The sequence below is a fragment of the Bactrocera neohumeralis genome, unplaced genomic scaffold (genome assembly GCF_024586455.1).
Source record: "Bactrocera neohumeralis isolate Rockhampton unplaced genomic scaffold, APGP_CSIRO_Bneo_wtdbg2-racon-allhic-juicebox.fasta_v2 ctg584, whole genome shotgun sequence".
Taxonomy (NCBI): domain Eukaryota; kingdom Metazoa; phylum Arthropoda; class Insecta; order Diptera; family Tephritidae; genus Bactrocera; species Bactrocera neohumeralis.
Window position 1 is genome coordinate 232,736 of NW_026092739.1, and position 16,366 is coordinate 249,101.

Sequence of the window (16,366 nt, forward strand, 5' to 3'; positions counted from 1 at the left end):
GCCACGTGCGCAGATGAGCACAAAAACCAATACACAAAGTGCACTGTAGTTGAAAAGTGTTGGCGTAGTTTTATTTAATAAACGAGGTGCACTGTAGCCGAAATAGTTAGCGAATTTTAAAATTATACTTGTATTAATTGATCGCGGTAAAACTATTGATCACGTCGGGTTGGCTGTTCAAATCACGTCGGGGTCACCAGTTGTGGTGGTTATTGTACGATGCGCACACGGTGGCTGCCAGCAGGAGAAGAGAGTTGATCGTATGATGCGTAGTCCTATATAGTAATGACAGCGGGCGTCCTCAAGCCTAACGGTTAACTATGTATTCCTTGTTTCGTTTTGTATGCAACTGAGCTCGGAATATATTGGAATGTTTCAGTGAAAACAGAAAAGTGTCTAGAAGCGAAATATCAATGGGTCGTTCGGTTTACCCAGCGAAATAAGGTTAAAAACTTTGGAAGCTCGTGAGTAATAGTAAATAAAAATATATATATATATATATGTAGTAATGCGATTGCCATATGTATTTATAAATAAACAAAAAATTATTGCATAGGACTCAGTACATAACCTATATATAATTTAAAGTCAAAAATATACCATGTTCCATAATCATGCTTTCGTAGGCTTTGGATAACTGAAGTTGTTTTTGGGCTATTTGATATTTCTCCTATTCTCTCTGCATTCTTTGTTTGTTTTTTGACAAAATGGCGGCGGTTTGAACAAAAAGTATCGAATTTTGTCCTTTTTTCGACAGTTTTTCGCAGAAAAAAGTAGGAAGATTTCAAAAAAACAGCTTCCATAGCGCGATAGCAAATGACATTCAAAATGCTCTCTCCAAATTGGAACTAGAAATCTTCAATTCTTTAAAACTCTTTCTTTGAGAGTGGCAAACGTTTTGAAAAACACCATTCTGAGAAAAGAATGAAAACGCGAACGCGGCAGATGTCTCGCTCCGTTCTCCACTCTGTGAAACGATGTAGCGACCGTAGTAATTTGAATTTCGATTTCAAAATTTCAGAGTATGTTTATTATAGTGTGTACTATCCGATAATGCAACAAAAAAAAAACGATTTCTCGAAAATTTCACACTGAGACGATCCCTTACATATTCTTCTTAATGCAAATTGGAAATAAATCGCTAACGTTTTCGTTCGGTTATTTTTTACATTTCTCTAACTGAGCAACTTTGCATGGATTAGTTAAATTTTTGGCGATAAAACTCCATCATGAACCAGTGTTTATTGATTGTTTATTTGCTTATTGAAACTAATATTACAAAATTGATTGAGGCAACTAGAGGCGTTAGTGACACCATCATATATTCCACATTGCATGAGCATTTTATTAGCTTTTGGATCCCTCATTAGTAGCCAATCGAGTTAAAAAGGGACTCCTGTCGATTGGCGGCGGTTCGAAACGCATCTATGACATCGTAGCAGTATGCTAAGTCAATATTATAATATTATAAAAGGTGATCCAAGTAGAGGTACTTTTCAATAGCCTTTTTCTTGACTGATCACGCATTAGTCGTGTCAAGCTGTCATGTTATTTTTGTTCAGTAAAGTTTGGCCATAAAAAAGGAGACCCCACAATTTGCGCCAACTACCGTGGGATTAGCCTCCTCAACATCGCTTATAAGGTTCTATCGAGCGTATTGTGTGAAAGATTAAAGCCCACCGTCAACAAACTGGTTGGACCTTATCAGTGTGGCTTTAGACCTGGAAAATCAACAACCGACCAGATATTCACCATGCGCCAAATCTTGGGAAAGACCCGTGAAAGGAGAATCGACACACACCACCTCTTCGTTGATTTCAAAGCTGCTTTCGACAGCACGAAAAGGAACTGCCTCTATGCCGCGATGTCTGAATTTGGTATCCCCGCAAAACTAATACGGCTGTGTAAACTGACGCTGAGCAACACGAAGAGCTCCGTCAGAATCGGGAAGGACCTCTCCGAGCCGTTCGATACCAAACGAGGTTTCAGACAAGGCGATTCCCTATCGTGAGACTTTTTCAATCTGCTTCTGGAGAAAATAGTTCGAGCTGCAGAACTTAGTAGAGAAGGTACCATCTTTTATAAGAGTGTACAGCTGCTGGCGTATGCTGATGATATTGATATCATCGGCCTTAACACCCGCGCCGTTAGTTCTGCTTTCTCCAGACTAGACAAGGAAGCAAAACAAATGGGTCTGGCAGTGAACGAGGGCAAGACGAAATATCTCCTATCATCAAACAAACAGTCGTCGCACTCGCGACTTGGCACTCACGTCACTGTTGACAGTCATAACTTTGAAGTTGTAGATAATTTCGTCTATTTAGGAACCAGTATTAACACCACCAACAATGTCAGCCTGGAAATCCAACGCAGGATTGCTCTTGCCAACAGGTGCTACTTCGGACTGAGTAGGCAATTGAAAAGTAAAGTCCTCTCTCGACGAACAAAAGCCAAACTCTATAAGTCGCTCATAATTCCCGTCCTGCTATATGGTGCAGAGGCTTGGACGATGTCAACAACTGATGAGTCGACGTTGCGAGTTTTCGAGAGAAAAGTTCTGCGAAAGATTGATGGTCCTTTGCGCGTTGGCCACGGCGAATATCGCATTCGATGGAACGATGAGCTGTACGAGATATACGACGACATTGACATAGTTCAGCGAATTAAAAGACAGCGGCTACGCTGGCTAGGTCATGTTGTCCGAATGGACGAAAACACTCCAGCTCTGAAAGTATTCGACGCTGTACCCGCCGGGGGAAGCAGAGGAAGAGGAAGACCTCCACTCCGTTGGAAGGACCAAGTGGAGAAGGACCTGGCTACGCTTGGAATATCCAATTGGCGCCACGTAGCGAAAAGGAGAAACGACTGGCGCGCTGTTGTTAACTCGGCTATAATCGCGTAAGCGGTGTCTACGCCAATTAAGAAGAAGAAAGTTTGGCATTTCATCATGAAAATATTATATTTACGTCTGAACAATGTTTACAAATTGTTCAACTTTAATATCAAAACTCACGTTCTGTAAAGAACGTCTTTCGCGCGCTTCGCTCAACTTATGGCCAACTTAATCGGCCTACTGAGCATCTCGATGGTGATCACATTGAAACGTGTATTTTGTCCATTTCATCTCCTTCAAAGTAATCCCCTCCTGCTGCAATACACTTATGCCAACGAATTTTCCAGTTATCATATACACTTGGAAAATCCTCGTCGCGTTGGCCATCAGAGCTTTCTTCGATTCAGCTTTTTTATTCTTAATTGAGTCAAAAGTGTTCTCAACGTGGTCATGTGAACCCGAAGTAACACGAAGGTAAATCAGGTTGCGACACAATACGAGTATTAGTTGAAAATATGGCGAAATGATCACTTCTTTGTTCAATAAATACAGACATAGTAAAAATCGAGGAATTCACTTTTACAGCCTCACAAAACGACGAGTATCTCAAATACTAATAAATATTTTGACGTGAAATTTAGCATAGATGTCACTAACAGTACTATCTACTTACAAAAAAAAATTACAGATTCGAAAAACACGCGAAGTTCACATTTCAATTTGATCACAGTTATACTCTCGCAATAGTGTACTACAGAGTATAATAGTTTAAATAACCCGGTGACTTAAAGTATTTTCCTGGCTTTGATTCTTTCAAATTGCAAGAGTATAAAATGTTTGATGGCATCCGAACTTAGTCCTTCTTTATTTGTTATACTTTTGCAACCTGATGCTACAAAATATAATAGTTTTGTGTTATTTATATATAACTATACTGTTCAAAACTATTAAAAGCGCAATTAATCAATAACCAATACGCCAGAGACATTCAGTTTTATCCTCGATATGGTATGAGAGGGTTTTATGGGAGACGATTTGAAAATTTGGGCACCGTCCACTTTTTGATAAAATCAGATATCTCGGGACCCGACCTACCGATTTCGACTAAATTTATTACGTGGCTTTCTTCTCATATTCCATATGACTGTGTGAAAATGGCCGAAAACTACTATGTATAGTATATCTGTGCGTAAAGCATATACAATTGGGCTATAACTTGACGTAGCCCCACTTAACTAATATCAGGAATATTTATATAGTTTCGCGTTCAGAGTCAAATAAACCAAAAATTATTGCGATATGTAATTGGAAGTTTTTGTATAATATTTATTTGAAATATCATTTACTATATTAAATTAAGTCGGGTTCTCCTTCCTGACGCTATAACTCCAGAACGCACTAACCGATTTCCACGGTTTTGCATTCGTTGGAAAGGTCTCGGGCTCCGTGAGGTTTATAGCAAAGAAATTTCAGGAAAAATTTCAACAGAAACCAGCGCCATCTCTGATACATAGCATGTACTACAAACAAATATTTTAAGTAGATAGCGCCGGTGCGTGATACGAGTACATTGTTTGACAGCTACTCATTGTTCTCTGCTCAGTTAATTTCATGTGACAAACCGGTATTGTGTTCACTGTAAAATTGTGAAAAAAATAAAAAAAAAATAAGTTATTCGTTTCCTAACATTTCAATTGGAAACCATCATATCAATCACGTGTATTGTGCAAATTTTTATTCAATTTCAACAGCAGGCATATGTCTTTAAGGCGGTAAGTTGAACTGTGTAAATTATGTGGATCGTGCATTTGAGGTTAAATTCACCACTCTGTCCATAGTCCAAAACTAATGCTCGCCATTGTATATAGTCACAATTTGCCCTATTTTAAACTTTAATATGAAGATGTCAATAATATAAATTCAATCCTGTTGAAATGGGTCAAGTAGTTTTTGAGGTATGGCATATGGTATAGTGGGCCGTGCCATGTCTTATTCCTCTGACGTGGGCCTGTCGATTTTCAAAAACCTATTTTGAGATGAATTCACTCGCCAGGAACAGAGACATGTAGTAATCACGTAGTCCGCCTATTAGATGGGTATACAAGAACCTCCACCTTGTAGAGTACCAACTCATAATTTATTATAATCAACCTATTGAACCAAACACATAGCAAAACTCTCTTGAGTATCTCTGCGATGCTACTAATTGGTCACGAAGATGCTACTAGTTCGTAATTAAACCAAGTAAAACTACTCTAGTTATATTCACTAGAAGATACAAAACTCCGGAAACGTGGTTTCACTTGATGGTCGTTTTGTTACTATCCTGAATATGAAGTGATGTAGGGCTTACTTATTTAGAACACCTTTCTGATCCTTCTTGTCAAATTCCTTCAGACAAATAACTATGCAACAAGTGCTAAACAAATGCTGGGGAAACTCTACATATATACCCACATTCATGGGACAGGTTACTTTTTTACGTTCCAAAGAGTTTTTGTTATATTTAGAACCACGGAGAAACCCATTGGAGAAGGAATAGAATATAACATAAATGAAAGGATAAATAATTTCCGGTGTTCTTCGGTCTGGAAGTGTAAGAGAGGGGAATGCTTCAGTTTTTGGGGATAAAAATGGTTTATCTCGACATCCGAAAAACGAAAGGGTTTGGGTGATCTCGCAGTTTAGATATATATGTATTTAATTCTGCTGTCTTCTACTTCTTTCTTTACCATAAAAATAGCAAGGTCTTTATGGATATTTTCATTACGCATGTACCATGATGAACACGTGATTGTTCCAAGCATTTTTGATTGGAACCTTTATATTATATCAATATTAGTTGCACAGGTCGTACCCCACAGTTGAATGCCATACATCCAAATCGGCTTTATGACCGCATTATATAAAAGCACTTTGTTGTCTAGGCTAAGTTTGGAGTTTTTATTTAAAAGCCAATTTAAATTTGCAGCTCTTATCTTCATGCAAATTATTTTACTAGATATATGTTTTCTCCACGTAAGTCTTCTATCTAGGTGAATACCAAGATAAGTTACGTTCGCTTGGGGTATTAAAATATTGTTTATTTTTACTGCCGGGCACATTTTTGGCCTTAGCGAAAATGTAACATGCTTACACTTCCGTTCATTCACATTTATACGCCAGTTGGCTAGCCATTCTTCGGCAGAACTCAAGTGCTCCGCTAATATTATTGATGCTATAATGGGGCATTTGCTACGGCTCAATAAAGCTGTGTCATCCGCAAAAGTTGAAATCAACATGATATTAACTATTGGAAGATCTGTTGTATATATTATGTATAGAGTTGGGCCCAAAACACTGTGATACACCAGCCCTTATCTGTGGTTCATCAGATATGAAATCTCCCACCTTTACAATAAATTGTATATTGTTTTAAATAAGACTCCAATGTTTTATATAATTCTAAAGATAGAATATTTTTAATCTTATATATATAAAAGGGCGGAGCCACGTCTAGAAATATAGCTGAACAGTACTCTCTCTGCTCAAATGTTTTTCTTATTTCGTTAGTAAGTCTATTTACTTGCTCTATCGTGATATGTTTTTCACGAAACACCGAATTGGTGCGGTGTTGTTATACTATTTTGGAGGAAAGGAGTCATCTTTGATAGTAACAATTTTTCAAATATTTTAGAAAGACAGGGTGGAAGACTGATTGGTCTGTATGAAGACGGCTGTGTTAAGTCTTTCTCAGGTTTATCTATCAAAATAATCTGCGACTTTTTCCATGAATTAGGATAGTATCCGATATTAAGAATTGCATTGAAGAGCAAAGATAGTACTTCTACAGCAATATTATCATGTCCATGCATATATATATAAACATATTGAACCCAGCCAGTCAAAAGTGGTTAAAATTAGTGAAACACTATGTCTTCAAAACTTCAAAACTGCTGAACGCGCCATAGCGGGGTGACAATCCTCCACACTTTCACCACTTTGTTACACTTATTCAGCAGTGTCACATAAAAAAACACAAAGCTGAATTGCTCTAGTTTACCCAAAATTAAAAATATTTTTGAAATTTCCAAAAACATTTTATTTTAAGTTATTTATTTATTACATCTATATTATTATACATACTTTTACTATTGGTTATAAAGCAAAAGTTAACGTAAACTAATTGGTATACTTTTATTCGCTGTATTTAACAAAAAACCAAAATAATAAAAACTAAATTTGCTTATAAGTGTATATATGTATATATATATAGTGGTTGCGGTTAATTTTTATAACCACGATGTTTTTTATAATAAGAGAAAGCATCGAAAGCCGAAGTGCGGACCTTTAATCCGCTAAGCCAAATCTACTGCCAACTCATATCTCTCCCACAGCACCACCGCATTTAAAATAACTTCATGGAATATGAACTGTGAACACGTCGAACAATATGGACTAAAGTCGCGATGGAATCGGAAACAGTTAGCTTCCAAAGCATACTATATATAATATGTCAACTCAGTATTTTGGTTAGGTGGAAGTGTAGGTTCCCACGAGTGGATGCCCGTCATTATATATTATGTTTGCCATAACCGAAGTATACGCCAGGTGTTTCTTAAATTTTAATTTGGAGTCCAATATCACTCGTTAGATAGACCACTCGATCTTTACTTTGCCTACTTTAAGTACTGTTTTGGCATGCTCCGCACGCAGGCATATAATGGGTTGTTGTGTGCTGCTTCCGATTTATAGGTTCCCATTTGTGGTCCACAAATAATTGATTTCCTTTAAGGGAGTATTCTGAACTAGAAGAATGAATTTCAGGTAATTTTTAAAGTGTCGTAAAAAAAAGGCAATTAATATTTTTACTATCCATTTTTTATTAGTTATTTGTTAATTTTAGAAGAGTACAGAAAAAAATTAAAAACTAAAAAAAGTAAAAAATTTCGAGTTGACGAAGTGGGGGATCTCTAAAAATTTCCACGTGACCATAACCATGATTCCAACCCTCCTAGTTATCTGAAACTAAAAAAAAACGTTTATTAATCTAGAATAATGTCACAATGGCCGGAACTACGGAAAGGTGGGAAATTTTTTTTTTCACAAAATGGCAAAAAAAAAGTTTTTTTGGATCACTTTTTCTGACTATTTCGAATTTTTAAAAAATAATAAAAATAAAAACTTGGGAATGGGACTAGTTCCAATCATAGACAAGCCTATAAAGAAGACTCTATACAAAAGTAAATAGGTCAATTAGAACCTGAGAAATTGTGGGTATCGTTCCGAAAAAGTCAGTTTTGAGAAAAACGCGTTTAAAGTTTCGCGTAAAGTCTTTTGTTCGATTAGTTCCGGCCGAACCAGTTTGGATGCCGGGTCAGAAAAATGCCTATATCTCCGAAAATAATTTGAATTTTGAAAAATCCTCTTGTACACATATTCTTGAATAGTCAAACTTTGAAAATATAAAAAAAAAAAAAAATCGATTTTTTTTAATTTCTAGACCAGAATACCTCCTTAAATAAAAACCAAAATGTATAATACACATGCTTGCTTCTGTTATTTTTATCCATTGTGTATACGGCAATCCACGGTACCATGAGCTTAAGTAATACAGCCACGCGAATAGAGAAGTTTATCATTTTGCAACGAAATGTTTATATGCCTGCAAATAAAATACATTTTTATAAAAAAAAAATATTTCTATATCTACTCTTCATATTGTTACATCCAATGTAAGGCGTATACATATGTACATTTGTTTGTTATACTAGAAAAGTAAAAGAGAGAAACATTTACTTGTATATATCGGGTGATTTTTTAAGAGCTTGATAACTTTTTTAAAAAAAAAACGCATAAAATTTGCAAAATCTCATCGGTTCTTTATTTGAAACGTTAGATTGGTTCATGACATTTACTTTTTGAAGATAATTTCATTTAAATGTTGACCGCGGCTGCGTCTTAGGTGGTCCATTCGGAAAGTCCAATTTTGGGCAACTTTTTCGAGCATTTCGGCCGGAATAGCCCGAATTTCTTCGGAAATGTTGTCTTCCAAAGCTGGAATAGTTGCTGGCTTATTTCTGTAGACTTTAGACTTGACGTAGCCCCACAAAAAATAGTCTAAAGGCGTTAAATCGCATGCTTATTTACGTAGCCATTCAACCAGAAATGAGCCTCATCGCTGAACAAAATTTGTCGATAAAAAAGCGGATTTTCTGCCAACTTTTCTAGGGCCCATTCACTGAAAATTCGACGTTGTGGCAGATCGTTCGGCTTCAGTTCTTGCACGAGCTGTATTTTATACGGTTTTACACCAAGATCTTTGCGTAAAATCTTCCATGTGGTCGAATAACACAAACCCAATTGCTGCGAACGGCGACGAATCGACATTTCACGGTCTTCAGCCACACTCTCAGAAACAGACGCAATATTCTCTTCTGTACGCACTGTACGCATTCGTGTGGTTGGTTTAATGTCCAATAAAGTAAACTGAGTGCGAAACTTGGTCACAATCGCATTAATTGTTTGCTCACTTGGTCGATTATGTAGACCATAAATCGGACGTAAAGCGCGAAACACATTTCGAACCGAACACTGATTTTGGTAATAAAATTCAATGATTTGCAAGCGTTGCTCGTTAGTAAGTCTATTCATGATGAAATGTCAAAGCATACTGAGCATCTTTCTCTTTGACACCATGTCTGAAATCCCACGTGATCTGTCAAATACTAATGCATGAAAATTCTAACCTCAAAAAAATCACCCGATACTATACATATATCTATTATATTACGTGAACACTCTTTGGGTTTTCTATTGGGACTAATGACAGATATTTTTATTCTAAATACATATATTATTTGCAGAACCTACACCTGTCCAAGCTGTCAACATTATATCAGAAACACAAGCATTAAATATTTCATGGAGCCCTTCCCAATTTGCTGATTTATGTGTAATAGAATATCGTTTGACGGGTTGGATTAATAAGAACTCATCTAGTCAACGTTTTGATAAACAAACAAATGCCACCTCAATCTATATTACTGGGCTTTATGCGTGTCAGTTATATAGTATTCAGATAATTCCAACTACTGGCAATACTGATGGGGAACCAGTAATTACAGAAGTCGAAACTGCAGCAAAGGTAGCAATGGCAAGTAATATACAAGCGTTGGCTCAGTATCCAAATGCTCTCGAGCTTAGCGCTGTTGATTCAAACTTCAATAACAAATGTGAAACTATAATAGCAAGATTCCTGTGCGAAGAAAGCAAGCCCGGAAATGCCACATATAAGGTAGTTACTGACTGTTTATGTATTTTATATTCATATAGTTGCAAATTTTGACATTGTTAAAATATCCCACAGTATAGGTAGGCATGGTATGAAACAAATATGTTGATAAACTCCTTTTGGTCTTGGTTCCCTTCTAAATTGATTTCATTAACATGTTATTAAAATAAGTACAATAAACAAATATTCCAATATAAATTAATATGATAACCTTTAAAAATTGTTTCTATACTCTCGCAACAAAGTTGCTAAGGAGAGTATTATAGTTTTGTTCACATAACGGTTGTTTGTAAGTCCTAAAACTAAAAGAGTCAGATTTAGGGTTATATATACCAAAGTATTCAGGATGACGAGTAGAGTTGAAATCCGGATGTCTGTCTGTCCGTCTGTCCGTCCGTCCGTCCGTGCAAGCTGTAACTTGAGTAAAAATTGAGATATGATGAAATTTGGTACACGTATTTCTTGGCTCCATAAGAAGGTTAAGTTCGAAGATGGTAAAAATCGGCCCACTGCCACGCCCACAAAATGGCGAAAAGCGAAAACCTATAAAGTGTCATAACTAAGCCATAAATAAAGATATTAAAGTGAAATTTGGCACAAAGGATCGCATTAGGGAGAGGCATATTTGGACGCAATCTTTTTAGAAAAGTGGGCGTGGCCCCGCCCCCTACTAAGTTTTTTGTACATATCTCGGAAACTACTATAGCTATGTCAACCAAACTCTATAGAGTCGTCTCCTTCAGGCATTTCCATATACAGTTCAAAAATAGAAGAAATCGGATAATAACCACGCCCACCTCCCATACAAAGGTTATGTTAAAAATCACTAAAAGTGCGTTAACCAACTAACAAAAAACGTCAGAAACACTAAATTTTACGGAAGAAATGGCAAAAGGAAGCTGCACCCAGGCTTTTTTTTTAAATTGAAAATGGGCGTGGTGTCGCCCACTTATGGACCAAAAACCATATCTCAAAAACTACTAGACCGATTTCAATGCAATTCGGTATATAATATTTTCTTAACACCCTGATGACATATACGAAATATGGGTGAAATCGGTTCACAACCACGCCTTCTTCCAATATAACGCTATTTTAAATTCCATCTGATGCCTTCTCTGTATAATACGAGTATATACATTAGGAACCAATGATGATAGCGGAATAAAACTTTACACAAATACGGTATTTGAAAAATATGTAAATGACGGATAATGAAATCTCGATTATCACTTTATCATGCGAGAGTATAAAATGTTCGGTGACACCCGAACTTAGCCCTTCCTTACTTGTTTTAATTTGATGTTAAGGTAATTTTTTGTAATTGAGAAAACATCTCGTTCTACGAGAAAATTTTGGCAGCACTGACAACATCACACATTCGCGCATCACCAGCATTTTATAAAGTAAGATAATAATAAACTATTTTCCAAGAAATGTACACGACTGAGATCGCCTGATTGTAATCTGCCTTTTGTGGGTACATAGATGCAAATAAAATTAAAGGAAGGATTATCCTTTCATTTCAGTTTGCTTGATAAACAACATTTTTTGGTTTCTGTTCCGGTGCGTATATATACAGATAAGATGGTTTTCCAACTCGTGAACACGCCACGTACCCACTATATAGTAGCTGGCCGTGTGAAAAACATATAATTTCTAGATTTATGCCCCGTACTTCTAGCGACTATCTTTGTGTCCTGTTGATTGTCATCACAAATGCAATTTTCACTGGAAACTGAATATGTTTGAACTGAAATGGCAAGTCGTTGGAACTCAAAGGAATTCGTAGAATCAAGCATTCTGCCCCTTGTATTCGATGGCAGCGTCATAATCAGTCGGGTTCCATTACACAGTTTCGGCGCACGAAGATTGCGAAACATAATAATGACAGATCCAACTTTGAGACGCAAATGATGCGGCGGCATACCAAACCTCTCCAAAGAATTTATAAATTTCACTAAATCAAGACGATCGATCGATTTGTATGAACGCAAACCTCACGGAATTCGATTTAGAATCCTCCAGTTTAGGTCATTAACATCGGCATTTTTGGCAGCTAAAATTGCAAGTGCACTAAAGCAATAGTAGTTACAATAATTTGGCCAATGTTCGGGTAAACATTCGTGATGAGTTCATCTTTCGTTGAAGTGAAGGACAAAAGGCTGGTGGAATTGATATCAAACCACTGGAAGTATTAACTGAAATTTGCCCATTCCCAGTTCTTAGCGAATACGATATAAAATGTCACCGGCAATGTCATTTTTGTTCATATCCCATAATTGACGCGGATTTGAAGGCTAATATGTACGAACTTCAGTGGCATGCGAAGTAGGTATCGCACTGCAATACTCAACATTGATATGAGTTTTGAATGGGAATTAGACAATAATTGTGAATATAGTACGATCCATGTGTTGTCAACGTCGATATCCATTCCTCTAAATTGAATGCTGAATGTTCTGACATTGACTGGTGAGGGACGCCGATACAGTGGATATCTATCGTTTCCAGTTTGTATTTCCGAAAGAAAAGCACGTGGATAGTGTTTCCTTCATTTATTGTTAGACATACAAACCGAAGTGGGGTTGTGGTGTTCGTAAGATCCATGAACCATATTGGTTTTTATCACTTCGCATAATACTGGATCTTTCTCTGCATCAGGAATTTCCGCAGAAATGATTTCATCAATTTGATCTGGTGTAACCATCATCCACCATCCAAAGAAGAATGTTTGCATGCGGCAAATCCTTTTTTTGCCACTCAACAGAATACATTTAGCATGTAACATCACCATATATACATCGTACTGTTGTTTGAAAAGTCCTGCTGTGACATCGTGACGATCTGGCTGATTGACCTCGACTCAATAATTCCGTAATCTGTGGCCATTTTGCATTGCAAGCACTCGTGCATGTTTCTTGGGCTGCCAATGTAAGTATGTTGATGGCAAAAAGAACGCCGACCGATATTAGCGCGACCTCTTCGTGGCTTCGTAACAAATTTCAATCTATAATTGATCACTTTGTATGAAACGCACATAAAGGTTTCACTGAATAATTTACCTTTTGAATAGTCGAAATAAAGGAAGCAAACGACCGAAATTGAACGATTCAAATAATTTACGAACAAATCAATTGATAAACAAAAAAAAAAAAATTAGAAAAAAATAGTGTTTGGAAAAAGTCACTTTTAGAATAGTATCATGCTAACAACATGACTTACGACAACGAAATATACCGGCATTTCGCAAAATATCATAAAAATGGAACTGGACATACTGGGATTAATGAAAATTAATAATAACACTCCTAAGGCATTAGGGTTAAACAAAAATACATAACAAAAAAATGAAACTAAGATTATAAAACATTCATACATCCAATATTAAGCGAAGAAAATCTTCAGATCAATTGGATAACACTCTTATTGATGGCAACACTTATTACGATATCAAATTACCTTATAGAGGTCGGTTAATATATGGAGAAACTATTTAAATCTTTTTATGGGATGACTTTTGCCCTTTGAATACCCAATAGAAGGATTTAAGCTTGTTAGCTCTCAATCAATAAATGTTTTTCATACTTTTAAATTGAAAATTAATCCTATAATATTTCAAACTACAAAATGTTTCATCAAATACTCGTATAAGTACATTTAAATTTCACAAACTTATTTAACTTTCATTGCTTTAAACTTTTTATAAGTGGTCTTGAACGGTGCAACAAATTACTCCGTTTACATATTTTTTTTGGTAAGATTTCAATCTGGCCATCCCTCGTTTGCAATTGCTAAACGTCAAAACCTCCTGAGCTTTGACAGCTGATCGAGTTCAGAAGGTTTTGACGTTCTGAAATTCTCTCTCACTGCCAATGAGAGATGAGTTCGGCATCTCTATATCTCTCGTAACATCTTCAAACTTTATTATGCACACAGTAGATCCCTATAAAATTTTAAATTTAATTAAATCAATTTAATACAAAATAGCCATATTACAAAAATCATATCGCGAATTGCTTACAAATGAACTTGCCATATTAAAAACCAAAGTCTAATCGAAAAAAATCAAAAGAGGATTAATCAACATAGTTTGTTTATTGCTAACAAATACTTGTTCGGGACAATGGTTGACAATGATAAAAAAGACATTGAACATTACTTAAAATTCATAAGTATAAACATTCAAAATTCTATCACAACACTAAATCAACAAGTCAAATTAAATGAGCATTTTTCAAAGACCTTTCAATATTTAAGAGTTCTGGAACCTACTACAAAAAGACAAATGAGGGAAATAGTTTCGAAATCAGAAACATTCTTCTACTATTATCATAATAAAACTAATACATACAAAAAATTCAAAATAATAAATAAACTACGCACTTCTAAGCATTTTGTTTTTACAAAATCGCAACTAAAGTTACAGAAATAATTGAAATAGGTGAAGAAACACTGTCACTAAAAAATTTAAATAGCATAGACTTAATTCGAAATTGTGACAAAAGGGAAAGATTGCACGTTTAAACTACTTCAACAATAATTTTCAATTGTAAAAAGAATATTTCAATAAAATTTTACTATCCGATACTAGAGGAAATATATTATGTCAATAAAGTTTTTTTTTTTTTGAAGAAATTAAAATAGATTATATAAATAATACTAGAAAAATATAAGGATTAAAATACCACAAGAATATAGCGTATTATATTTCATCCACAATTATAATTTGTATAAACATATTATTTGTCTTAATTATATGTATACATAAGTAATTAAATTCCACTTGATTCGTTCAATTTTCTGTACACAAATCAAGAAGCAATTAAAATAACGGGATAGAACTTTGAAAGAATAATGCCTTCAGTGTATGCCACCTTATGACCAAACATTGTTTAAATTAAATAAAAACTGTTAGACCCCGGAACCTATAGTTGACTTTTGCTTGAAAATGTCGGTCATTGTGTGATAACTGAAATGGCCTAGCCCCTACATAACTAATATCATATTTTCAAACATGGTGGAATGGTTTTACACTTTAAAGTATTTCGCTGGCTTTGATTCTTGCCAGTTGCAAGATTGTGAAATGTTCGGTTGCACCCGAATTTAGCCCTTCCTTACTTGTTTTATATAAGTTTTTTTTAATTTTAAATGCAACTTTTCTGTAAAAGGAATTGAACCGAATAAAAAGCCAGCAACCAAAAATTTTAATCGATTTTTTTTTTCATTTTAGTAATACACACTAATGTAACTAAGTCGTTAAAACTTTTAAATAAAATAGTAAAAAAATATTATTTTTAATTATTTTATTGTGAACAATTGTTTCTCTTTACTATATTCATGAATGTGAATGATTACGTTGTAGATGCATACAGTTTTCCGCAATATGATATAAATCAGATATAAAAAGTACAAGTATTTGATAAAAAACTTGATTACTTTTATTAATTGTTCAAGTTCACAGAATAGAAGTGTAAGTGTTAGCAAAAACATCTAATCCTAACGATCATAAATTAAGATGCTGCCACCGTTCTCCTTGTCAGAAACCTCGCTTTGTATAGAACGGCTCGGAGAGGTCCTTCCCGATCGAACTGGAGCATTTGGCGTTGTACAACGCATTGTAGAAACCTACAAGTAACAAATCCTATCGTTTTCACCCATACATACACAGGCGAAAGCCTATAAAATGACAGAAATTACATTAAGAATGCTATAGAATGAGGGAGACACAGGGCAAAAGGCCAGGCACTTTATTAAGGTTTCCTAAATATTCTACTACTAAAACGGCCAAATGCCTTAAAAAAGGCAAGAGTGTGTTGCTGGGTAGTGCCATACAATTTATTACTTTAAATATTTTAAGTAATTTGTGAGTATGTAATTTACCTAGTTCTGATTAAAATTTTATTTATTGTATCAAAATATTGGTAAATCTTGCCTATTTTATTAAAAATATTTGAAGAATATATCTATTTTTGTTTAAATTATCACAAGTAGTTTTGCTTAGTATTGTACATATTATATGGGTGAAATTAGGCATCCTGGGGAACCGAACACCCAAAATATATTGGCAACGCGCTTATGTTGCAACCTCTTTACTATTTTTTAGTCCTTTTATTTAAATCTCTGTGCCGAAAAATCAACTATTTCGATCAGATGATCTCAGCTGTTGATATGATTCTTTTGATACTTGCATGATTCTACAATGATTCAACGTCAGCTTACACAGCCGTAGTAGCTTTGCGGGAATATCAATTTCAGAC

The 16,366-nt window shown here is 35.3% G+C and overlaps 1 protein-coding gene across 1 annotated transcript in view; it reads left to right on the forward strand.

Annotated features, from left to right (window-relative positions):
* The first annotated feature begins 320 nt into the window (after nucleotides 1-320).
* LOC126767382 (phosphatidylinositol phosphatase PTPRQ-like) overlaps nucleotides 321-16,366 on the forward strand; it is a 40,718-nt gene continuing 24,672 nt past the window's right edge. Inside the window, exons 1-3 of the mRNA XM_050484916.1 lie at nucleotides 321-341; nucleotides 401-464; nucleotides 9,679-10,109. Coding sequence (XP_050340873.1) covers nucleotides 321-341; nucleotides 401-464; nucleotides 9,679-10,109 — 516 coding nt within the window. The remainder of the gene's footprint in view (nucleotides 342-400; nucleotides 465-9,678; nucleotides 10,110-16,366) is intronic.